At 39.0% G+C, this 24,920-nt stretch overlaps 1 protein-coding gene across 1 annotated transcript in view; it reads left to right on the top strand.

Moving 5' to 3' along the window:
- Positions 1 to 11,788, top strand: part of cbl (Cbl proto-oncogene, E3 ubiquitin protein ligase) — a 140,456-nt gene extending 128,668 nt beyond the window's left edge. Inside the window, exon 16 of the mRNA XM_052039784.1 lies at positions 394 to 11,788. Within this exon, the coding sequence (XP_051895744.1) occupies positions 394 to 662 (269 nt within the window). The 3' untranslated portion in view covers positions 663 to 11,788. The remainder of the gene's footprint in view (positions 1 to 393) is intronic.
- Positions 11,789 to 24,920: the final 13,132 nt, after the last annotated feature.

Genomic DNA, 24,920 nt, shown 5'->3' with positions numbered 1-24,920 from the left:
ATTGACTATACTGGACAGTCATTAGTTTGTGTTGAATGAGTAGTCTCCCAACCTTTCCTGGGTTAATAGATGAGAAATGGCCACTGCAACAAGTCGTGGAGGTGGATGCTGTAAATTGAGCTGAACTCTAGCAATAATCACTCCTTGGAAAGAAGAAACATTAATTTTAAATTTAAAGGATTGAGATTTAAATTGAATATTTTTAAAAAGGAATGCTTCCATTAAATCCACATTTCCTCTGCTGAATTTTGCTACCTAGCTGATATGAGGGATAGTTACTGCCTTTAAACCAGCGTGAATTAGTGTCTTCAGGAGAAAAAATAATTCGAGGATTTTAAAATATGGGAATTTCTGATTGTATCTCAATAACTTTTTATTTTACTTAAATTTCAGATTCATCTGCACCTGAAAGACCTCCCAAACCATTACCTCGCAGAATCAACTCGGAGCGCAAATTCAGTCCTAATCGATCAAACAGCTGTAACATGTTGCTCCAGCAACAGCAGACTCTGTCGGCTGAGATCAACAGCCTCTTGAGCCAGGGCTACTCATATCAGGATATACAAAAGGCATTGCTTATTGCACAAAATAACGTGGAAATGGCAAAAAATATTCTTCGCGAGTTTGTGTCTGTTCCTTCCCCTGCACATATCGCAACGTAACCACCCCTCAGGACACTGACTCTGGCAAGTCAGCGCTCACGGGTTGTGTCTAATATGAGCTTCGGCTTGAGTGACATCGTGCCTCATGTAACCCTGCCGCCTCATCAATTTGAATAATCAGGTCTGTGCAATTACTGATACACTGAAGGACAATAGCTCCCTACCTTTTTCCATTCCAACTGTGGGCTTTTTTTAAAAAAAAGTTTATATTTGAAGGTATCATAAGATAATTGGCCTTGACAAAGTTGCATTCTTAAGGGCAGTCATCACTTACCAAGAAATATTGCAGTCTGTAAAAAAAAACTGATCTCAATTGGTTCATTCTTGTCTAATTATAATAAATATTTTGAATATAATGTGAATTCCCTTAAATTCAAGAAGCAAATGCACATCATGCATGGATGTTACTACTTTCCCACAAACTGTAGCACAAATTTGAAGTATGTACTATACGTGGAATGTATGATATTCAAAGATTTATACTATGCTGCAACAAGCCTGTCTGTACGAGTGCACGTATTGTAAATTAAGTTTGAAGTGCTATAATTGGGATTCGGAAATCATGGTACCAGAGTAAAGAGCTTTAAAATGGGCCCCTACTTGCCGTTGCTGGTAAATGTCTGCCACTGAGATGTGCAATTACTGTTGTGGAACGAGGTTAACATTTGTATCAACCTGCCATTCAGAAAAAGGGGTCTATTTTTGTACAAACAGATACCATTTGCACAAAATGAAATATAATTAGCAAGTTGTATTTATACAGTAACTTGAATGTGATAATTGGAATCCAAATTATATAGCTCCAAAAAAGTAAAACCTTGGTCAGTGGTGCAAAATCTTGCAGTAGTTAAGTCTGTAGTATCAAACTGGGTTTCCTTGTGCACTTGTAATCTGTATTTTCCCTTTTTGAAATACTTGTGCAAAACTTGTGACTTGAATATAAAAGTTAAAGATGGAAAATGGATTGTAATTTACAGCAATGTACACTGATACTGGGCAGATTTTAGAGCAGCTTTTGATTTGTGCACAGCCAATCCCTGATGAAAGAATCATTCCAGGTTTATCATGAAAAGACCCTTTATTGCTTTCAAAAAAAACTTGGTTTGTATTAATTTATCGTAGTGCATTCGATGACAAGTACATGAGGAAAGTCAGGGATGAAAAATTGCAGCTTGATCGATGGAAGGTTATCGTTCTACGACATTAATCATGCCCTTATTACATATTTAACTTAAATGCAGAAAACCCTTGAAATACTTGGCGGATCAGCCAGCGTCAGTGAAGAGAGCAACCGAGTTGTAGGTCGATGAGCTTTTATCAGAGCTTGTTGTTTTGATGAAACTTGTAATCTATATTTTGTCCATTTGAATTTTCTTTCTCTCTCCACAGATGTTGCCTGACCTGAGTATTTCCAGAAATTTTTTAATTTATTTCACATTTCCAACATGAAGTTTTTTGGTTTTTGACACATTCAGTTCCTAACAAAAAAAATTATACATCCCAATGTGTAGCTGCCCCAAGATAATTTGGTAAAATGTTCTGGCACTGGGTTGTGATTCTAACTGATTTTTAAAAAAAAATACACACATTGAAAGAGTCCTTTATATTTGGATTGAAAATTGACTGCACCAAGCTTGCACAGGAACAGCAATTAGTTGCAGTTCTCTGGCCCAGGAAGGGGAACAAAAACAAAATGATCTGATTTCTGTACTGGGATACTTACTGCAAGATGTCTTCCACAAATGCAAGCTCAAGATTACACTTGTTTTTAGTGCCCATGATAGTGCAGCAGCCTGGGTTTATACAATACTGTAAGGATCAGTATCCTTTGAGAGGAAAGTGGAAAAATTTGAAAAGGAATCTTTTTTTTTGGATCAAGAGCAGATTTATCTTTAGTTAATTTCACTGGCCTATTCATTCTTGTTTTGTGCAAGTTGAGTTGGACAACACTTAGTCCAATGTGCATTTCTATAGCTCCTAATAACTAGACTCTCTCAAATGTCAGAGGGCAGTTTTGTCTGGTATGGTTTTAGCATTATTTTCAGTCAAGTGTAGAGATGCTGTAGAAATGTGCGTTTAATTCAAAACCTAACAAAATTAAGATTAAAATTTTAAACTGCCACAGCAGTCAAATAATGGCAGTTCTGCTGGTGTACAAATGATTTTTCCTTACCCATATAAAAATTGCTGTTGGAGGAAATGTTGGATGTAATTTTTAACCCTGCTATTGTGCTCAACAAATTAGGTATAGTTTAACCTGATGTGTGGAAAACCTTTCATGAAAATGTGTGATGATGCTATTCTGCTTTGAATTTTATATTTAACACAAATGGGAAATAATTGTGTGACAAAGAAAAATGAAGAATCATCTGTTTAAAGTTGTGAATGCTCTAGTTCCCTCACCTTACAACTTTAGAGCAGCATAATCCAATAAGAATAGATTTCTGGTGTAACATTGTTCAAGCAGATTCACAGAGGTTCTGATGAAAGATTATAAAATGTTAACCCTATTTCTCTTGCCACAGATGCTGCCTGACCTATTGAGTATTCCAAAATGTTGTTCTTAATTTTAGATTTTCAGAATCTGCAGTTTTTCTTACTGTGAGTTTAAAGGTTTGCTAGCGTGGGTTGACTGCTGGAAACTGTAACAATTCTTGGTTGTCTCCTTGACTTCTAACCACCACCCCCCCCATCCCACACATGCTCTCCTCCTATTCCAGCTCTTGCAAGATCTATAAGTATGTGTGATTTTTATCCCCTTTTGTTTTTTACAAAAGAATGGGACTTATCTGGCCATTCACTTCATGCAATAGGATAGTGCTGTTTTAATTTTTTAGACAGAAAACCCTTGTACTACCTGCATAAATCTATTTGATAAAGTACAAATGTGTGAGATCAATATTTCTGCTGCTTAGTCTGTGCAAGGTTTCCGGTAAATTGTGCATCCCATTAGGATATCTTTTGTGGAAAGGAGTGATAGTGGTCTCAGGAATTCCATGAATTATCAGTTTTTTTTCAATATATTTTGATTTTAGCTAAAGAGGATAATTTAACAGTAACCGTAGAATAATACTGCACAGAAGGCTCATCATAATTATACCATCTCTTTGGAAGGTTGATCCTATCAATTCCACTCACGTGCTCTCTTCCCTGTAATGTTTTGTTTATTTGTCAAATTCACTTTTGAATGTTACTTTTGAATCTGCTTCAGTCACCCACCTAAGCAGAGTATTCCAAATTGCAGCAAGTGACATTGTTTGCCTAAAAAAAATTGTTTCATCGCCTGGTTCTTTTGTCAATCACCTTAAATCAAAGTCCTCTGTGGTTGTTTCCTTCCTTTATTCCATCAAAGGTGTTGATGGCCTTGAGTAGCGGTTATCAGTTTTGGCACCAACCTTGGTCAGCTTTTCCAGTATCTTCACATACCTGCAGTTCCTCTGCTCTGAAGTCATTCTAGTAAAGCTGTGCTTCCTGTCTAAGGCCTTGACATTTTTATAAGTATGATGATCAGGTTTGAAATTGCGCTAGTGTCATAGAGTTATATAGCACAGAAATACGTCCTTCAGCCCAATTCATCCATGCCAACCAAGGTGCCTACCTGAGCTGGTCCGATTTACCTGTGTTTGACCCATAACCCTCTAAACCTTCCCTTTCCACGTACCTACCTAAATGTCTTCAAACACTGTAATTGTACCCACCTCCTCCACTTCCTCTGGTAGCTTGTTTCATATGTCCACCACCCTCTGCATGGTAAAACTTGCCCATTGGGTTCCCTTTAAATATATCTCCTCTCACCTTAAACCTATGCCCTCAAGGTTTAGATGCCCCTACCCGAGGAGAAAAATAGTGACCATCCACCTTGTCTGTGCCCCTCGTGATTTAATAAACCTCTACAAGGTCACCCCTTGTCTCCTGTGCTCCAAGGAAAATAACCCCAGTCTATCCAGTCTCTCCTTAAAACTCCAGCTCTCCAGTCTCAACAACGTCCTTTGAATCTTTTCTGTACCCTTTCCAGCTTAATGACGTCCTTTCTATAGCTAGGTGACCAGAACTGCACATAATACTGTGAGTGTGGTCTCATCAACGTCTTGTACAGCTGTAGCATGATATCCAACTGTTGTATTCAATTGCCCATCCAATGAAGGCAAGTGTGTCAAATGCTGCCTTCACCACCTTGTCTACCTTTGTCGCCACTTTCGGGGAACCATGTCCTTGTACACCTAGGTGTCTCGGTTCTACAAAACCTTCTAGGGCCCTGTCATTTATTACTGTGCAAGTCCTGCCCTTGTCTTCCCAAAATGCAACAGTTTGTACTTGTCCAAATTAAATTCCACCTGCCATTCCTTGGCCCACTTTCCCAGTTGATCCTGATCCTGTTGTAATTTTAGGTAACCTTCAGTGTTCACTATACTACCAATTTTGGTGTCATCTGCAAATTTACTAACCATCCACCTACATTCTCATCCAGATTGTTAATATAGATGAAAAATAACAGTGGGCTCTGCATGGATCCCTGTGGTACACAACTGGTCACAGATCTTCAATCAGAAAAGCAACCCTCCACTACCATCCTTGGACTCACACCACCAAAAGCCAACTTTGTATCCAGTTGGCTTGCTCACCCTGGATCTCGTGATCTAACCTTCCTGACCAGCCTACCATGCAGGACAAAGGTCTCTCATCTGCCACACTGCTACTTTGGGTCCCACTACTCCCTCCTGCTGGACAAGTTTAAACCCTTCTGAGCAGCTCTGGCAAATCTCCCGGCCAGGATATTGGTCCCCTTCCAGTTCGGATGCAAACCACCCCTCTTGTACAGGTCACCTCTGTTCGACAAAGAAATTCCAGTGGTTCCAGAATACTGACACTTTTCGATCTCTCAGCATTTAAAACAAAATGCTGTTTACTGCCAAAATGGATGACCTCACTGGAAAGCGTCATAGAACTTTAAATCAGCTGGATTTACCCCAGTGAGAAATAGTCACTTTTAGCAAAAGGCTGAGGAATTTCTTGATGCTAAAGCAGTAATGAAATATCCGATAAGTGATTTCTCAGGGATCACAAGATCACAAGACAAGGGAGCAGAAGCAGGCCATTCGGTCCATCGAGTCTGCTCCAAGGAAAGGGAAATAGAAATGAGGAATGGGGGAAAAGAAAAAAAAAACCTATTCTAATCCCAATTTCCGGCCTTATCCCCATATCCCTTGATATCCTGACTATTTAGATATCTATTTATCTCCTCCTCGAACGCCCCCACTGATCTGGCCTCCACTGCTGTACATGGCAAGGAGTTACACAAATTCACCACCCTCTGGCTAAAGAAATTTTTCCTCATCTCTGTTTTGAAACTGTACCCTCTAATTCTAAGATTGTGCCCTCTGGTCCTGGACTCACCCACCAAGGGAAACAGCCTAGCCACATTTACTCTGTCCTTTCCTATCAATATTTTAAATGTCGCTATGAGGTCCCCTCTCATTCTTCTGTACTCCAGTGAGTACAGTCCAAGAGCCAACAAACGCTCCTCATACGTAAGCCCTTTCAGTCCTGGAATCATCCTCGTAAATCTCCTCTGAACCCTCTCTAACGTCAGCACATCCTTCCTAAGATGTGGGGCCCAAAACTGCGCACAATATTCCAAATGAGGCCTCGCTAGTGCCTCGTAGAGCCTCATCAACACTTCCTTACTTTTATACACTATACCTCTCGAAATGAATGCCGCTGTTTCACAGATTTTCAAAAGGGCAATAGCTTATTTTTGTTTATATTTCTGAGTCCGTAGTATATTCATAGATTTTAGCAAGGATAGAACAAAGACTAAATGTTGAAATACGAAGATGCAGGAAATTCTTCAATTTCAAATTTGCATAGGTATAATCAATGCCAGATGGAAATTCTGGTTCAGTTATTAACCGTGGTTGTATGTTACTTGTCTGACACCTGCTTGTTGGACGTAGAGGGCATCTCGCTAGCAATAAACATATTTCCTCTCTAATTTTTGAAGTTTAACAACTTCATCTTCAGTCCACGCTGACAACAACCTATCCCTTTTCTTATCAGTGCCATTCACACTATCAAGTTCACTAGGGGTCTTGCCTCCCAGTTCTCTTTCGTCATTTACATTCTGTACACATAAATTACTCACCAGCTGCCATATCAGTCTTGGCCTGCACCATCTTGCCAGATCTATATTTGGCAGAATGTCACGCAATGGTATGCTATTTATCTGTTGTCTTCCACTTACTACACGTTACACTAATGCTCGCGTTAAGATGACGTCTCACGTAATTTTTCCGAAAATCATTAAAAGAGATAAATCCCTCATTGCAATCCTCACACATTAATCTAGTAATGGGATATTCTACTGTAACCTTCCTCTCACAAATCTCAAATTCCTGTCACTACCAATCTTAAAGCCACTACCACTAATGCTGGGGCAACTAATTGGAATATTCAAACTCCCCACATCACTAAATCTATCTGAAACCTTAAAATCTTCATTTTAAAAATTAAAGCTATCCTTAGGCTGACTCTCCAAAAAGTTTAAAGTGACAAAATCAGAGTTTAAAAAGATTCTCCCTACTAACTTCGGCAATATTGGCCTTGTTCTTACTATTAGCACCTCCCCTACCACTACCACTTAATGGAAAGGTTAAATGTAAAAAGAAACCTTATACAATTCTAACTGCATAATCCTGAGTTCTAACTGATTAACTCAATCTTCCACTTCACTCGCAAGTTTAAGGATTTCCTGACTGTTCCTTCATTTGGAGTTGCAATTTGTCTGCTTTGCAGCCGTGATGTTTTTAAAAACTTGATTAAAGAGGAATATTTATCTTATTGAATGCAAGCAATTATGTTTATAGTTGGAAATGGAAAGTTGGCAATGATGCGCTTATCCATTTCCAGAACTTTACATGTAGCCTAAACATCTTGGTTGATGTCAGGTGGGGTTGAACACTGGATGAATGTGTCTGTCTGGTCAAATTAATTGATGAAATGGAAAATATAACAAAAATGTACTTATTTTTTTATGGACTAGTCATCTGTAATTTTTAACCCTGTTCATCTTCCTAAATAGATAATTATTTGGATTTAGTAGTAGTTTCCTAATGAAGATCACCATGTATATTGCACAGATCAATGGACAATTTGTGAATCTTAGGAATACCAGGTACATCAACTGAAAGAGTTGCTGGTATGTTGAGCCACAGTTGGAAGAGAGTGGGAAATGGTAGTGGTCTAAGTCGGTGATTTGTTACCAAGTCTAAATATCTAGTCACGAATCATGACTTGTAGCTAGTTGTTAACCTTGGTTGCACCATTTTATGTTGGTTAGATTTGTTTGGTGTTATGGTCATTTATAATTGGTGAATACCTAGAATTAATAATTGGGCTTTTCATTCACCTGAAAAATTGATAGGAAATTGTGAGTTTTGCACTTGTCTGGCTGTAATTAAATTTCATTAAATTATTAACCAAAGTTATGCAGTTTTGGTTTACCAAGTTGTATGCTACTCATAAGATAAATAATAACTTTTCATGTTGCGGTGCCAAATATTGTCCTCTTCAGGAAGATTTGCAGGGCAGTGATGTGCGATTCATGATTCAGTTTTCCCAGGAAGGAAGGGTTGTTGGTTTGTAACCTCCTAAGGTGTGAAAAATGTTTTGTGCATCGAGATATTCTGTGATTTGAAGACTTCAGCAACAAACATTTAATATTTGCCATGCCTTTAATTTAATGACGTGTTGTTTCAAAATCTTGATATTCTCCCTTGCATCTACTGTTTGGAACCAGGCCTGCAAATTTCCCTATAGAATAACGTAAATTATGTGGCATTCTGGTGATTTTTGTTTTCCTCCACTCCAATTCTTCAGGTAGTACATCATCTTGTGGCCATACGAACTGACCAAACTCAGGTAAATTAAATGAAAATACTCTAACCTTGAAATATAATTTCAAATTGAGGCAGAAACCTGATCGTAACATGGCACTGAGCAACTAACGATGGAGCACATTGCATTGTTCCATTGACCTGTGTAATGGATCCATCCATATGCAGATGCAGGAAGGTGGGACAGTGTTATCAGCAATTTTATTTTTCAACTGAATAGGAATCTGGATGAGCCATTTCTGTTTAAAGTTGCTTCTCTAATTTAGGAATTTAGTCAATGGAAATTGAACAGGAAATTCAGCCAAGAGGGAGCAGAGGAACGTGAACCAGAGATTAAACCTATCAATTTATTAGTACTTCCATTAGCAAAGGGGGTCTAGAAAAATGTCATCTTTTACAGCTTGGAGTACATTATGTGCTTGTGCTCACTTTGAATGAACGTTTGTTGCTTAACTCAATGAGCATTTATTCTTAAATTATATTTTTAATAATTAACTGAGTAAATAAGAACACTTATTGTTTTAAAGGATTATATAATTGACAGATTTGACCAGAAGAAACATTAATTTTCACAGGAAAGCAAAATAGTTATCTGTCCAGCTGTAAGATGGTATTACATCATAAAACTAAGTATTGGTCATGAGATTTGATTCTTACCTGATCACTGGGTTTATACGATCTGGCTTCACACATGCCATACTAACCATATCCTCTTCAGTCTCATGGTTCCATTTACTGGACTAATCTGTGAAATATCATGTCTAGCAACTCAACTTTTGCAGAACCTTTCAAAAAAAAGGACAATATTATTCATTTTGCCTGAAGGTGATACATTGCTTTTTAAATACAGACTTGACTGTCATCCCCTGGATTTAAAATCTGAGATATTGTATTGGGAAGCAATTTTGCATTTTGAAGCTATGAATGCTGACCTGAATTCTTGACAGATGAGTTTAATGATATCTGCTGCATATAGTAAAAGGCAGAGCTGAATCCCCTTACAGCTGACCACTGACTGCTAATTGTGGTGTGGGATATAAACTCTAGTTCAGTTTGTATCATTTTGTGTGGCTCAAATTTGAAACTTAATGCACTCGCCCAGTTTACAAACTAAATGTTATCACGTACAAAATAAGAGGTTGGATTAAAACTGAGGCTTGAGATTTCTTGAAAGTTAAGAATTCTTGTTTCTAGATTGATTGGTGGGTGTTCAGCTAATATCACATGACATTTTCAGATAATCAGGGTCATTTTTTTACATTTCAAGAAATTATTTGAAAAAAAAATTGAAGCCCTTTTGTCTTCTAAGCTCTCTGAATTTTCAGTGGCAACCATGAATTCTACTTTTATCCACGATCTGGTTTTCTGGTTTTTACCTTTTGCTTATCCTGCTTTCAAAAATGGGTGGCAAAATATACCCTCCTTTGTAGCAAATTTTGGCTAAGGGAACATGTTTATTTGTACTTTCTCTGTAAAATTCGGTATTTAGTTCTTTCCTCAGGACTTCAGGCAGGGTTACATATAGTCAGTGCAATGTCTGATGGCTCCAAACATTAGGAGATCTCCTGAGCAAGCAGGGTCGTTGTGTCCATGGTGGATGTAACACATTAATTTGGTTCAGAATATCAGAGCATATGAATCAGATTATTTATGTCGAGCTGATTTGAATCTTTTTGCTTTATAATCTATTTAAAACTGTTCATTAAAGAACAAAATGGACATTCTCCCCAGAGAAATGGAACTGATTGATCTTCAAATTTTGGTTGGTTTTGATTCACAGTGATAACATGACGACTTTTGGGCTCACTATTGATGTAAGTGGATGTTTCCAGTGCAGAATCAAGTTGTAGGGAAATCCTCTTATGAAGTAAATAAGGCGTGAATAATATAGCATCTTATGTTTCCAAAAAAAAATGTCTGTAGTTCATTTGGTGTTTTACTTTGAAGTACACTGAGTGTTAACTTGGTAAATACAAAGTGTGCTTTGCATGCAAGAAGCCACAACATGCAATGAAACGAATGGCCAATTGCTATAGTTTTAGTTGAGGGATGAATCAGGAAACAGGATCAAGTCCTTGTTTCTTAAGGAGTGCACTGAGATCATTAGCATGCTTCTGAATGAGAAAGTGGAGCCTTTGTTTCAGCTGGAGGGTGACACTACCTACAATGAAACAGTTCCTCAGTGCTATATTGGTGCTTCATCTTGGTGTACGTGCTATGGCCACTTGCATTGGGTGAGAATCCATAACTAGCCCTGAGATGAGCATGCTACCAACTGAGCCAAATTGATCAAATAGCTGAATTTGACAGCAAGATTGGCAGAATTTTTAAGCCACAGTAGCAATAAATGACATCTGATCTGCCATTGCTGAACTCTTGTGGAATTTAAATGGCTCTATTTAATGTATAAAAATAGAATAATTCCATCTGAAGAAAACTGCATTGAACTGAGATCACAAAAATACATGGAGAAATTTGGACTATGGTTTGTATGTGATGTGACCTGAATAATTAGCAGGTAGACTTTGCAAATTGAGTATAATGTTTTTTTTTGTTATGCCCCAGTCTAATTTTGGCACTGTGTTGGATCTGATGTTGTCTACAGTAGTTACAAACTTAGTATTTGAAGATAAATATAGGAGAGGAGTGTATGGAGACAGCACAGCCACACATAACTTTAGCAAGGAGCTACCCAAAGCTAACATGTTTTTTGAATGGCTCTGAATATTAACCCTTCGAGTACTCAACAGCTTTCCAAATATGCACTTGCTTTGCCTCATAGCCTCTGAGAAAATTATGTAAATTTCGTATGTTCAATGTTATAAATGTAGAAATGTACAGAACTGAAGGACGTTTAAGTCATGGTATTTTTAAATACTGTAACTTTAAGATTTTAATTTTGGTGAAAATGCTACTGTGAGAGGTGACTCCAACGCTTTTGATATGATGGAAGTTGAGTCTCACCATTAAGCCCACACTGGTCAGTCTTAGTGTCTATTTCGAGCAATGTGTCTGTTTCCGGAGATTAATTTTTTTATTCTGCACTGATGTAGGATGATCTTTCACTTTGTTCAGGGTTTTTGTGCTTGCAATATGTAATTTTTTAAAAACTCCTAACCTCATTGCAGATTTGGAAAGTTCTGTGCAATTAATTTATATTCATTTAAGTGCTCTCTGACTGTTGGTAAGTGTTTTAAGAAATGGTAAATGGAAAGTGCTATTGTGAAAAATGTATTAAAGATGTACTGAAATCTCAAATTTGTGTACAGTTTTTTATTGAGGGGTTATGGAAGGGGAGGTGGTCACAAATATTAACAACCTTGGCAAAATAGTTTGCTTACAGAAACAAACCTAATTTGCCTATTAGCTAATTCTTTACCTGTCACCTCCAAATATCTGTCTCTTATAATTTTGAATCAGCGGGCATCCACACTTCAGGCCCCAATTATCCACAATCTATTTGTGATTTGATGGGGATGGCCTAGTTTGCTGAGAGCACTAAAATAAGGAATGTAAATAGTGATGATGTAAAAAGGCTTTAAGATTATATAAATGCTGAGTGAATAGGTAACAACCGGACAGCTGAAGTACAATGTGAAATGCTGAGTATTTTTAAATTGTAAGAAACTGAGAAATATTTTTGTTCTAGGGAACCTGGCTTCTTAATGCAGTAGTCACAGAAAACTTGTATGCAGATGCAGTAGACAATTAGGAAGGCAAATGTTATGTTTCCTTTATAGCTAGAGGTTTTGATTGCAAGAGTAAAGATGTTTAACTACAATTATATAGTGAAACCAAACCTGGAGTATTGTCTATAATTTTGATCTTGTGTAAAAAGAATATATTTGTTACTGAGACAGTGCAGTGACATGTCACCAGACTGTTTTCTTGGAAGTTGGGTTTGTCAAGAGACACTGAGTCGACTTGGCCTGTTTCTCTTGAGTTTAGAAGAATGATGGGTCACCTCTTTGAAGCTGGCAAAATTTTTTGAGGATTTAATAAGGTAGACCAGTGTGTGTAGAGGTTATGAATCTTTGGGATTTCTACCCTGTAGGGTTATGGAGGCTCTGCCATTGATTGCATTCAATAGAGAAATCAATAGATTTCCGAAGATTTAAAGAATCAGGGATATGAAGATGGGGCAAGAAAATGTTGTTTGAGGTTGAAAATCAGTGATCAACTTGATGAATGGTTCAATGGCCTACTCTTGTTTCTAAGATTTCTAAAGTTCTTGCTGAGTTGAAATTGTCTTCTAGTACTTTCCCTGCAGCTCATTCACCCTTTGATCTCTCTACGTTTTGTGCATCCAAAAAAACTCTTAATTTATATTGATAACTGCAGAGCATTTCCAACATTTACAATATTTTGTTTATCATATTTTTCTTTGAAACTTGAGATGACAGACTGTTTAATTTGGATTTTACAACAGGATCTAGCTCGTAAATATTGCAGTTCCAAATTTCAAGAGACTGCCCTGGTGTTGTGCATGTAATTTTGATCTTAAAACTTTTTTTTAATCAGCACTGTTCTTGGGTTGAAAAACTAAATGAGAAATCTTTAACTTCATGAGTTTGTTAGGAGGAGGACGAGCTGCTGCTGTTTCATGAAAGTAAATAACGTAAAACTCACTACATGTATGTTGGCTCTATAATTATGATTAAATATATTGAGCGTTCAATAAAACTGGAATGAAATTCTTGTCTCTTGCTGGCCACAGCACATGCAAGGGTTGATATTAATTATTGTAAACTGTTTCATCGATCTGTACCGAGTGTGCAATCAAGTTGAGTGTGAAGAAGGATTAATGTGACCTGTTGAATATACTTTTGCCCATTGAATGTATTCTATTGAGCAAGTTCCTGATAGTTGACTATGTGATATTTGCAAGCAATTGTAAATGAGGTTTCTTAGAATTGTGTGTAATTAATTGCATGTAATATTTTATTGTCAGTCATGTCAGAATTTGAAGATCTAAGTTGGGTATGTAGTTGTGGGATCGTATTTCTTCAAAGTCCTATTGATACTCAGCTCTTGGCCAAGATCTCCAGGTTCCAAGCTTGTATTTAGGTGCTTGCATGTAGGTCATTAATCAGTCTGCAGCTGTTAAGAGTCCAGTCAGATTGGTAGCAAGTAGCTATGTAAGAAATAGTCATATTTTTGTGGGTCAGTATTGTCCTAGATGTTAATGCAGGAGAAGGATCTTTATTTTTGATAGTTTGAGATTTATAAATAAACATCTGATACAGCACAGAAATATGCACTTTGGCCCACTATTTCATGCCTTTCTATACTAATTCCACTTGCCTGTATTAACTCCATAGCCCTCTATGCCTTGCTTATTTCAAATACCTGGCCAGATGCATCTTAAATGTTGTCACCTCCACCTCTGGCGGCAGCTTCTAGGTACTAGCTACTTTTTGTATGAAAAATTTACTCCTTGGATCCTCTTTAAACCTCCTCCCTCTCACCTTAAACCTATGCCCTCCAGTTTTAGACATAGTGTACCTACAATGAGAAACAAACTAGTTATCTACCTTATGCTATTCTTGAGCCCACCTTGTATTCAAAGATATTGTGTACTATCAGATGATGTTTTCCACTTAAACCTGCATTCTTTCATTGACAGGTACTCTATATTGAGCTCAAAAATGCACACTCCAGTTTTTCTGACTGTTAAGAATTTCAGTGAGACCAACTGAAGAAAATACTTGGGGAAAAAACCCATGCCAATATTCTTCTCCATCAAGTACAACAATGGTCTAATACCATTGTCCTACTCGAGCCCATACTACTTAATAACCCTTGTAAGAAAAATTCCTTTTCATAAGTGCTCAGTGCAGGTTTGTAGCTGATGACTGGCCATTATGTGCACACTGTACATCAAAAAAATTCCTTGACCTCCCTTTCAATACTTTTTGTGAACACCCATTTGTTCCATCTTGCCTTTTCAACCAGAGAAAAATCACCATGAGTAATAAATAACCAGCTACAGGGTTTCCATGACCTGATAAATATCAGATTGACTTTATTAAGTAGCCAGTGGCCCCAATAACTCAATATGAAGATAGTAAAATTGTTAATATTAGAACAAACTGGCCTGCTCCAGTCCTAATGCAGAGTCCTGACCAGAAACATTAACAACTCCTTTCTCCCTACAGATGTTGCTTGACCCACTGAATTCCTTCAGCAGTTTGTTTTTTTTGCTCCAGATCCCAGCATCTGCAATCCCTTGTGTCTCCTACTCCCATATTTGGACCTCTGTTTATACTCTCAGTAGCCAGCAGAGGGAGGTAAGAGATTACAAATTAAACCAATTGAAATCTCAACGAAAAGACGTATTTATTAAAGTCTAAAGACCATCTTCTACAGCTTCCAATGTTGTTTGATTTTCTGATTGGTGAACCAGTCAACCAATGCAATAATGACATAAAGAACTAAATTGCATTTCTGCAATCCACTTCACAATCTCAAGATATCCCAAAGTACTACACTGTCGTAATTAGCTTTTAAAGTTCGGTGGTGACTGCTGAAGGGAACCTTGACAACTATACAGCGAAATCACAGTGCTGACTTGATAAAATGTTTTTTTATTTTTGGTTGAAAGATGACTAATGACTAGGTGACACCTGTCCTTGGAATAGTGTCATGAGGTCTTTATGTACTCTTGGAGGGTGAGTGAGACCCCTTGATTTAATGTCTCACTGGAAAGGGCAGCACATCCACAGAGTAGCACTTTCAGTAATGCATTGGTGTATAATATAACTTGGAAAAATACTGCCCTTCGTATGGTACATCCAGCTGTTGAATAATGTAACTGCACTCAGATAATCTTTATTGTGCACGGCACCAATCCTGATAACGGTGAATGAGATATTGTGGACACAGTGGTCATTAGCTGTTCTCATCACGTTGCTACACAATGCTCAGCTTCATTTTCTTTTAATAACACCTTATTACCTTATAATGTGCAGTTACATAATTTTTGAAAGGGTCCAAAATGACTTTTTTTTAAGTCATCTGTGTGATTCTGAGGTTTGGTTTGACCTGTGAACACATATTGTCATGTTCCAGCTGTGGCTCTGAGCATACTTGGATGTTACAGTTTCACAACATTTCATATTTCAATATATTTTTCTTTCCTTTTTTAAGGGTGCTGAGACACTGAGCTGTGAGTTGTCCGAGTGCCACCTTCCCCTAATATATTAGCCAAGCAGCTGCTGCTCATGTTGAACCAAGGCAGTGAGGGTTAGAGGAAGGGCTGATCATGGGCTGTCATTCAATCAAACCCATACTGTTCCTCACCTGATGTCCCACAAATATGTTTATATTCCATTTTTTGCTGTAGCAATGGTATCAGGGAGGTTGAGTAGGTGATGTGTGTGGGCCATCTAATGGGCATTGCATCATCATCATATGGTGCAGAAGCAGGCTCTTCCATGCCAACCATCAAGTACCTAGCTGTTACTAATCTCTTTTACCAGCACCTGGTCCATAGCCTACTATGCTTTGGCAATTCAAGTGCTTGTCTAGAGGCTTCTGAGACTATCTGCCTCTGCCACCTTCTCAGGCAGTGTGCTCCAGATTGCAACCACCATCTGAGTACAAAACAATTCTTCCTCAGATCCCCTCTAAATTTCATACTCCTCACCTTAAACCTATACCCTCTGGTCTTAGACACCTCTGCTATGGAGAAAAATTTCATACTATCTACCCTATCTAAGCCTCTCATAATTTTGTATGTGAGAATTGAATGACAAATGACTTGAAAATAAAAACAAACGTGTTCATCACATATCATAGCTTCAGGGTACCAGTTTCATAATCAATTTTTAGATTAGCCATTTGCAGTACTTTAAGAAGTTGGTTAGTCTGGAACTTTAATGGGAAAGGTGCGTGAACAGGGTTTAGGGTTTGGACATGATCTTGAGAAGAGGTGGGGAAACATGGCTGGAGGATGTTGGAGATAATTTTAATTGAATGAATTAGAGGGCAATGTATATTTAGCAAGGAAAAAAGAAATGCTTCTGTAGGCTTTTCATGTCCCTTTCAGGATGTCCAAAGTTTTTACAGCTAATGAAGTGCTTTTGAAGTGTTGTCATCATTGTAATTCAGCCAATGTCACAGCCAACTCGCACACAAGCTCCCACAAAAGTCATTTCTATTTTAGAAGTGTTGAAGGATAAATATTGGCAGGAATGCCCTTTTTGAAATAGTGCCATGTAATCTTCAGCATCCACTTATGAGAGTAGACAGAGCACTGTTAAACTGAAAAGTAGCATTTTTGCAATGTAGCACACCATCGTGCTGCACTGGAGCATAAAGAAAACTAGAATGACACTTGACTAAAGTTGGACTTGAGTCCAGAACTTGACTTGAGGGAGAGTGTTACCAACTGAGCCATGGAGTTGTAGAACACAGAAATGGGCTCTTTGGCCCACCATGTCCAACCTTTTTGCCCATTTACACTAATGTCACTTGCCTCCATTAGGTCCATATCTTTCGATGCCTTGCTATTTGGGTGCCTGTCTAAATGTCACTTAAAGTGGTAATTGTCTGTGACTCCACCACTTCCTCTGGCAGCAAGTTGCAGATATCATTATCTCTCTATGTAAAAAAAATATAAAACTTTTTCCCCCTTTCTAAATCTCCTTCCTCTCACCTTGAACCAATGTCTTCTTGTTTTTGATACCCCTACCACAGGAAAAAGATTCTGACTATCTTACCCTATCTATGCCTCTTATCATTTTATGTACCTTTATTAGATCACCCCTCAGCCTCCTTTGTTCCAGGGAAAACGAGCCCAGCCTATCCAATGTCCCCATAACTCAAATCCTCCAATCCAGGCATCATCCTGGTGAATCTTCTTTACATTATCTTCAGTGAAACCATATCCATCCTGTTGTGTGCTGCACACAATACTTCTAATCAGTGTTTTGTAAGTTATGAAAATAGATGTTCCATCTTTTATACTCTAGTGCCCCAACCCAATGAAAGCAGGCATGCCATATGCATGCTGCAACACACCCTATCTACCCGTGCTGCACTTATCAGGGAACTATGGGCTTGAATCCCAAGGTCCCTCTGTTCATCAACATTCCTTAGTGCCCTACCATTTACTGTAAAAATCTGACATTTTGGGGGTGGAGTGGAGTGGAGGTAGACAGAAGCATTGCCTTCAGCAAAGGATAGAAAGCAGTTTAGTGCTAGTTGTACAAGTGGGAGGGCTGCAAGGATACAGTTGGAGTAATAGGACTTGGAGGGTTGAAAGGGCACTTGTAAGCATATCAGTGCTGGAAGAGTTGAGGTGGGGTAGCGTGGAGCAATGTTAGGTGGGGTGGTTTTGGTGATAGGGACTTGTAGAAATGGAGAACTTTTAAGCCATTCTCTCCCTGGACCCTTCTGTAACAGGACCCAGGTCTAATGAAAGCCTTCTGCAATTGGAAATGTTGGTTTGCCTGTGTTCCATTCTTGCTTGTCAAAACCAGATCCCTGAGCTCACTTCCTGATAAATACAAGATTATTTAAAAGGTAATGTGATGGCAGGAAAGTGGCTGCTTCCCTAGAGCAGATAATGATGCATTCCAGATGAATCCTTGTCTGTCAGCCTTTCAATAATCTGATGCAAATAATCTTAACAACCAAGTGAAACACAGTGAGGCAGGCTATAGTGAGGTTCAACTGTGTAGGCTCCAGCTGTAGAGTCTGTTTTCCCTCTAATTCCACCTGTCAACAGTCCTGACTGCCACTTCCTCCTGCACCCAGTCCCTGTGTCAACATCTTGCTATCTGGGATGTAATTGTGATACCAGTTAATGGGTTGCAGCTCTCAGCAACAGCTGTTTCATACACAATTGAAATTCATTTGTTATTTTAAACATCAGAAACTACTGAGAGACTTTGAGTTAAACATTATACTTTGATTTTCTATTCCCCATGGTAACTGCAGCTTCCAAACCAATTCTTGAAATAAAATTTTAATTTTTTTTAAGTGAGGCAGTTAACTACTTTCAAGTCTCATAACCGCATGGTTTTGCTACCTTCTGATTTCTAACATTCTCCAATCCAGGCACCATCCTGGTGAATCCCCTCTGCATTCTCTCCAGCACAACCATATCCTTCCTATAGTGTGGTGATCACCACTGCACACAGTATTTCTAACCAGTGTTTTGTAAAGTTGCAACATAATGATCCAACTTTTATATTCTTTTATATTCTGATGGATTGGGGTCCTGTTTGGGAATTAATGTATACCATTCATATAAAGAATACTCTTGTACAAGTCTGGTTTGAATATTGGCATGTTATTTTTCCTTGGAGAAAGGACAGCCTGATCCTCCTCTTCATTTAATGTCCACTAGTCTGCACTGGACAAGAATTAAATTTTTTAAAATTTTATTTACAGCGTGGTAACAGGCCCTTCCAGCCCAACGAGTCCGCGCCGCCCTTTTTAAACCCAAATTAACCTACCCGTACGTCTTTTTGCAATTAGGAGCAGGAGTCGGCCATCTTGTCCTTTGAGTCTGCTCTGGTGTTCATCAAGATCATGGCTGATCTTCTACTTGTGAGACCAGAGTAATCATGATTGGAGGAGCTAGGTTGCCTGTTTTTCCCTTTTCTAGCTCAATGATACAGAGCTCAACATCAGCAAAATGTTGCTGAGCAGCTCACTGCTTTGTGGTATCTCCCATGCAGCAGCGCCAAATAGAGTTGGTCTGGACTGTTTCAGCAGATCGCTGACTCAGAATGGGCAAACTCTGCTGTTAATCCTCCCTGCTGTCAAGTAGCTGGTCAGCACTCGCTGCTTAATTCCTGAAATGAAGACAGCTATTTGGGCAAAGGTATGGAGGAATCTTTGAAGCTGTAAATGAGGAAACATCATCGTTTTCTGGAGAGGGGGAGAAAACAGCAAAGAAAAGAATCAAACCCTAGAGAAGAGATAGTGACCATGAAGTGCTACTGTGACAGGCTGCTGCAAAGTGTGCCTTGTTATCAGTTGCTTTTGGAAACATGAATCATTGCTTGCTTGAATAACCACTTGTGTGAGGTAATTCATGTAATGTTCTACTGTGCAGCTGAGGCTGGTGAGAATACTGAAGCTTGTTTCACCTGGACTGTTGAAGCCTAATTCAGCATTCGTTAAAGGGCTTCAACATAAGAACACAAAAATAAACACAGGAATAGGCCACTCGACCCCACAAACCTACCCTGCCATTCAATATAATCGTGACTGATCTGTCCCAGGCCTCATCTCTTCTGTGCCAGTTCTCCAAAGTCCTCAATTTCCTCACCTTTCAAAGAGTTATCTACCTCCTTTTAAATACCATCCAATGATCCTGCCTCCACAATCCCTTGGGGTAGAGAACTCCAGAGATCCATAACCCTCTGCAGGAAGAACTTCATATGTATCTCGGTTTAAACGATTGCCCCCTAATCTTGGAATTATGTCCAAGGTTCCCCTACAAGTGGAATTGTCTCGATATCTATCCTGTCATGGCCCTAGGGATCCAATATGTTTCTATAAGATCACTCTCATTCTGCCTGCACTGCTTCTAAAACGGTCTGTAGTGTCTGTTCTGCTCTAGGCAATTGTCACCTTGAAATTTCCATAGTTACTAATACAGATCCCCAACACCATTCTTAACTATGCCCTCTAAGTTACTTCCTCTGTGATCTCCAATCTCTGCAACATTAGATGGCAGAGGAAAAGCCTTGGGTCTTGAGTGCAGCAGAATGTCAGAGCTGTCTTTTCAGGAGTACAGCTGTTTGATGGGACAAGCAAGTGTTGCCACAGGTCATACTTTGGGAATCTTTGACCTTGAATGTCAAATGCCAGTTGTTGTAGGATGGAATGCTTGAATAAATTTGCAATTAACTACAAAAATTCAACATCTTACCTGAGTATATTGAGTTTTCTTCATGAAAAGACAGTCCCTCAGTATCAAAGAACAGTATTGTTCACTCGCTAACAGTACCTGGATCAGAGCAACAACTGGATGATGATCTTTGGACCCGAGCAGCTGTGTGGATTGGGTTTTAATGGTGTTTGAATTGGCTTTAGCTGAGTTCACGATTATGATAGCAGCTGGTAAGGAAGACTGCGCTGTGAAATGTTTGAATGCAATGAAGTTGACGTTTTCTGCTGTCTCAGAAGGTTGTGTGGAATCTGACAGACCGTTGAGTGAAACCACATGCCTGTGATTTGTTTTGAGAACAACTTTAACTGGTACAGTGACAAGTGTTCTGCTCCAGTCTGAGTAACCATAAGTGGTAAATCGCAAGACTGGTGTGGGGTGCAGTGTATAAAACCTAACACTTCCCCTTCGAGACCAAAGTTCCAGGATCCAATTTAGCATAAAGAATTTGGTGAATTACATAGAAAGTACAAGTGAAGAATGGAAATATGGAAATCTCCTGATTAATAATTCTATTGTTTACAACATTCCACCCCCCCCACCCCCTGATTAGTGTTCTAATTCCATGTTCCTGCCCTGCTCCTAAAATACTTCATCCCTCTTTCCTTCCATCACCTGTTCTGAAATGCTCATGTGGTTCTGGTTGTCACTAATTTTGACACATTCTACATTCTCACAATCCTTGGTGTAAACGAACATTTTCCTGAAGGTTCCAGCTAATGGAAAGGTCACTTGTTCAAGTAACTTCATTCTGAATGTGCAAGAACTTCCATTTGCCAGAATGTATTGCTGTAATCCAAATGCAGTTTTACAATCCAACAAAAAGAACAGCTTCCACAGTAGTTGTCAGTGTTTATGGCTTAAACAGCTATTTAAAATTATTCTTTCCAGGGGGCTTAATTCCTCATCTTCTGCCAGAGTCCCTCCTTCAGCTGCAAGTCCTGTACTGTTGGTTTGGCTAATGGTTCAACCGTTGTCCAATTCTAAACTGAGCAGCAGCTACTGAAGTTATTTTAGCTGCATGTTCTCTTTGTGTCTCTGTCTCTGTGTAGGTCCAGTTTTCTCTTTTCTCATTCTCAAAGGTCACACTGTCCAGAAACAGCCCTTTGGTCAACAGAGTCCACATTGACCATCAACTAGCCACTTACACTCATCCCACTGTATTCTTACCAGTTCCTCTCAACTGGCTTCCCCCTCCATCTCCACCCCGCCTCTCCAAAGGCTTTACCATTCACCTAAACAGTAGCAATTTACCATAAGATCTTTATTAGTCACATGTACATTAAAACACACAGTGAAATACATCTTTTTGCATAGAGTGTTCTGGGGCAGCTGGGTCAACCAACAAAGCAACTCCCACATTTTTGGAATATCGGAGGAAACTGGATCACCTGGAGGAAACCCACGTGATCACAGGGAGAACACACAAACTCCACACAGTGCGCAAGCAGGATTGAACCCACGTTGCTGGAGCAGTGAGTCAGCAGCTCTATCAGCTGAGCCACTGTGCCGCCCGCTGTTGCTGTTATTCTCTTGATTTTGCTGCTCTGCTCTCTCTATATGCTGCAGGGTTCCCTCGCCTTGTCAGTTTGCCAGTTCTTTGTTTAAATGTTCCACAGTTCAATTCAATGCTGTTGCCTCAAAGGATTATTGCCTCCACTCCTTACAGCCTTGTTTCTGAAGCCCTTGTGATTTTCCAGTGATAGTGTTAACACACTTTTAATGTTTAATCATAAGCCCTGAAGTACTAGTGAGAAGAAATAAACAAGGCAGCATTTCAAATCTCTCCTTTAAAGTTCACTTCCAAAGTAAAACAGGCATTTGCTCCTTGCCTTAATGTAGGTCTCTCAATTTCAACAACAGCCCTGTGGAGATGCGAATAGATTCAAATGCTAGATTCAAATGTGGCTAAGATCAAGTTTCCTGAGCTTTGGGAGGGGATTTATTACTATTGAAATTTTAGAGTACGGTACTACTTCTGAGCTGTGATTTAAGTAGCTTGTCTTTTATTTTATTAGGGAATTTGATGACTGAGTCACACAGCACAGAAACATACCCTTCAGCCCACTGAGTCCATGCCGACCATCAAGCACCAAGTGCATCAATCCTATACTAATTCCTATCTTATTCTCCCTATATTCCTGTCAGCTGCCATTCACCAACACATAGGGGGCATTTTAAAGTGGCCAATTAACTTACCAACCTGCACATCTTTGGTATGTGGGAGGAACCCACAGCACCTCCGGGAAACCCCCAAGTCACAGTGAGAATATACAAATTCCATACAGGCAGTGCCAGAGGTAAGGATTGAACCCAGGTCTCTGGAGCTGTGAGGCAGCAGCTCTGCTAGCTGTGCCACTGTACCATCACATATGAATCTAGCTCCACTTGTATGTGATGGTGCTAGATTAATATTGCTAGCTGTGGAGTATGAAGCAGCTGATTGGTATTGGTTAATTATTGTTACAGCTACTGAGATACAGTGAAAAACTTTGTTTGCCTTGCCATCCAGGCAGATCATGCCATACATAAGCACATTGAGGTAGTAAAAAGAAAACAATGCAGAATATTTAAAAAGTTGTAACCCACACTGGCCAGGCCATCAATGTATAGGCCCAAGGACAAAGAACTGTAACACCCAGCAATTTAAAATTTAAAATTAGAAAGTTGTGCACTGATGGCAAATTAAACATAGATGAATATCCCCTCAGTGATTTGACACTTTCAGCTGTGAGAGAAGCCCATCTCCAATCTGTTAATCACTAGGTAAACACATGGAAGGATTGGTTCCCTGAAAGTCATCCTCTGGATTACATTTCTGGCAGAAATGTTCCTTTGGCCTATGCTTCTGGAATTAAATCTTCTGTGCTGGATGAAATCCCTGAGATTCACCCCACAACTGATTTGAATGGCACTCTACGGTGCAGCTCCGAGTCTGACTCTGACTCTCTGGTGCTGCAGGGATGAAGTTTGCAAGGAATTATATGAGAATATTTCTTGTGACTTGGCAGCATCTGATGCCACAAGAAGACTGTGAAATATCTTCAGCTGTTACAGCTGCACTAACATATAACATTTTGCAATTCCCTTACTTAATCTTATCTCCGCATTGTGGGTGGTTAGTTACTTCTCTGCTAAAAATGAAACAAATTCCTAAATGACTAATGCTCTGTTGGTTCCTTCCACCAATGTTTCTGAGTAATATAGTGAATTTTAACTCCTGAGCAGATTCAAAATGGGTTCTATCCCAAAACTGGACATCCTGCTGGTTAATCCCAAATCCCTGTTCCTCCCTCCTGTAAATACTGATGTTTGTACATTTCCTTAGGTGTGGTACAGTTTCACAGGGACTATAGCTATTGTGTTACTGAACAAATAATCTTACAACTAAAGGTCAAGAGACACAAAACGGAATCCCAGCCAAGTCACTGAGGAATTTAAGTTATTTTAGAACTTGTCAAACCTGATGGGTTTAATTAGCAGTAATTGTGACCATGAAATTACCAGCTTGTCATAAACGCCTATCTAGTTCACTAATGTTTGAGAAAGGAAGCCTGCCATCCTTAACCCGGTCTAGTTATGTGGAACTTCAGATCCACTACAACTGGTTGGCACATCTGGTTTCTGAAATAGCCAGTTTCAGGGCAGGATGATGAACAGTGGAATATAAGGAGAAAATGCTGAAAATATACAATAGATCAGGCAGCATCTGTAGAGAAAGTTAAGGTTTGAGGTTGATAACTTTTTCTCAATCTGAAATGTTAACTGCTTCTCTCCACAGATGCTTCCAGGCTCAGTGAGAAGTTCCAACATTTTCTGCTTTTATCTCATATTTCTAGCATGTGCAATACTTTGCTTTCTTAATAAAGTGCAATGTCCATGTCCCACAGCTGAATAGAATACAGTTGGGGTAGTGGGAAAGGCAGTCAAATAAAATTGGGAAATAATCTTATCTGTGTAACATTGAATTGAAAACAAGGTTAAAAGTTTTGTATGTGATGGAATTCCTTTTGTCTGTTCCTGCGTAATACACTCCTCACATAAGTAATGGGCTTGCTTAAAATAAATGACCTAAACATATTGTAGTAGTAACAACAGTCCCATGGAAAGGAAAGTTATTCAACTAGACTTGAAGTTATCCAAATTTAGTCAGTAATAATAGCATTGTTTAGAATGAAAATAATTCAAGATTGAACATGGAAGGAAAAAGCCAGGAACTGCTGGGACTTTGGGAATAGATAGGGAAGTTTTATTGAATATCATTGTTTACCAGGTTTATCCTGAGAGGATTGTCCTACCACAAGCAGCTGAAGAGATTGGATCTTTATTCTTTGGAGTTTAGAAGAATGAGGGATAATCTGTTTGAAACATGTAAGATTGTAAGGCGGCATGATGGTAGATGTTGAGATGTTTCCACCGGAGGGACAAGGAAATAAAGGGCAGTCATTTCAAAGT

Source organism: Pristis pectinata, chromosome 27 (genome assembly GCF_009764475.1).
Source record: "Pristis pectinata isolate sPriPec2 chromosome 27, sPriPec2.1.pri, whole genome shotgun sequence".
Lineage (NCBI taxonomy): Eukaryota > Metazoa > Chordata > Chondrichthyes > Rhinopristiformes > Pristidae > Pristis > Pristis pectinata.
Note: the sequence above shows the minus strand (reverse complement) of the source record. Positions and strands in the feature narration are given on the sequence as shown.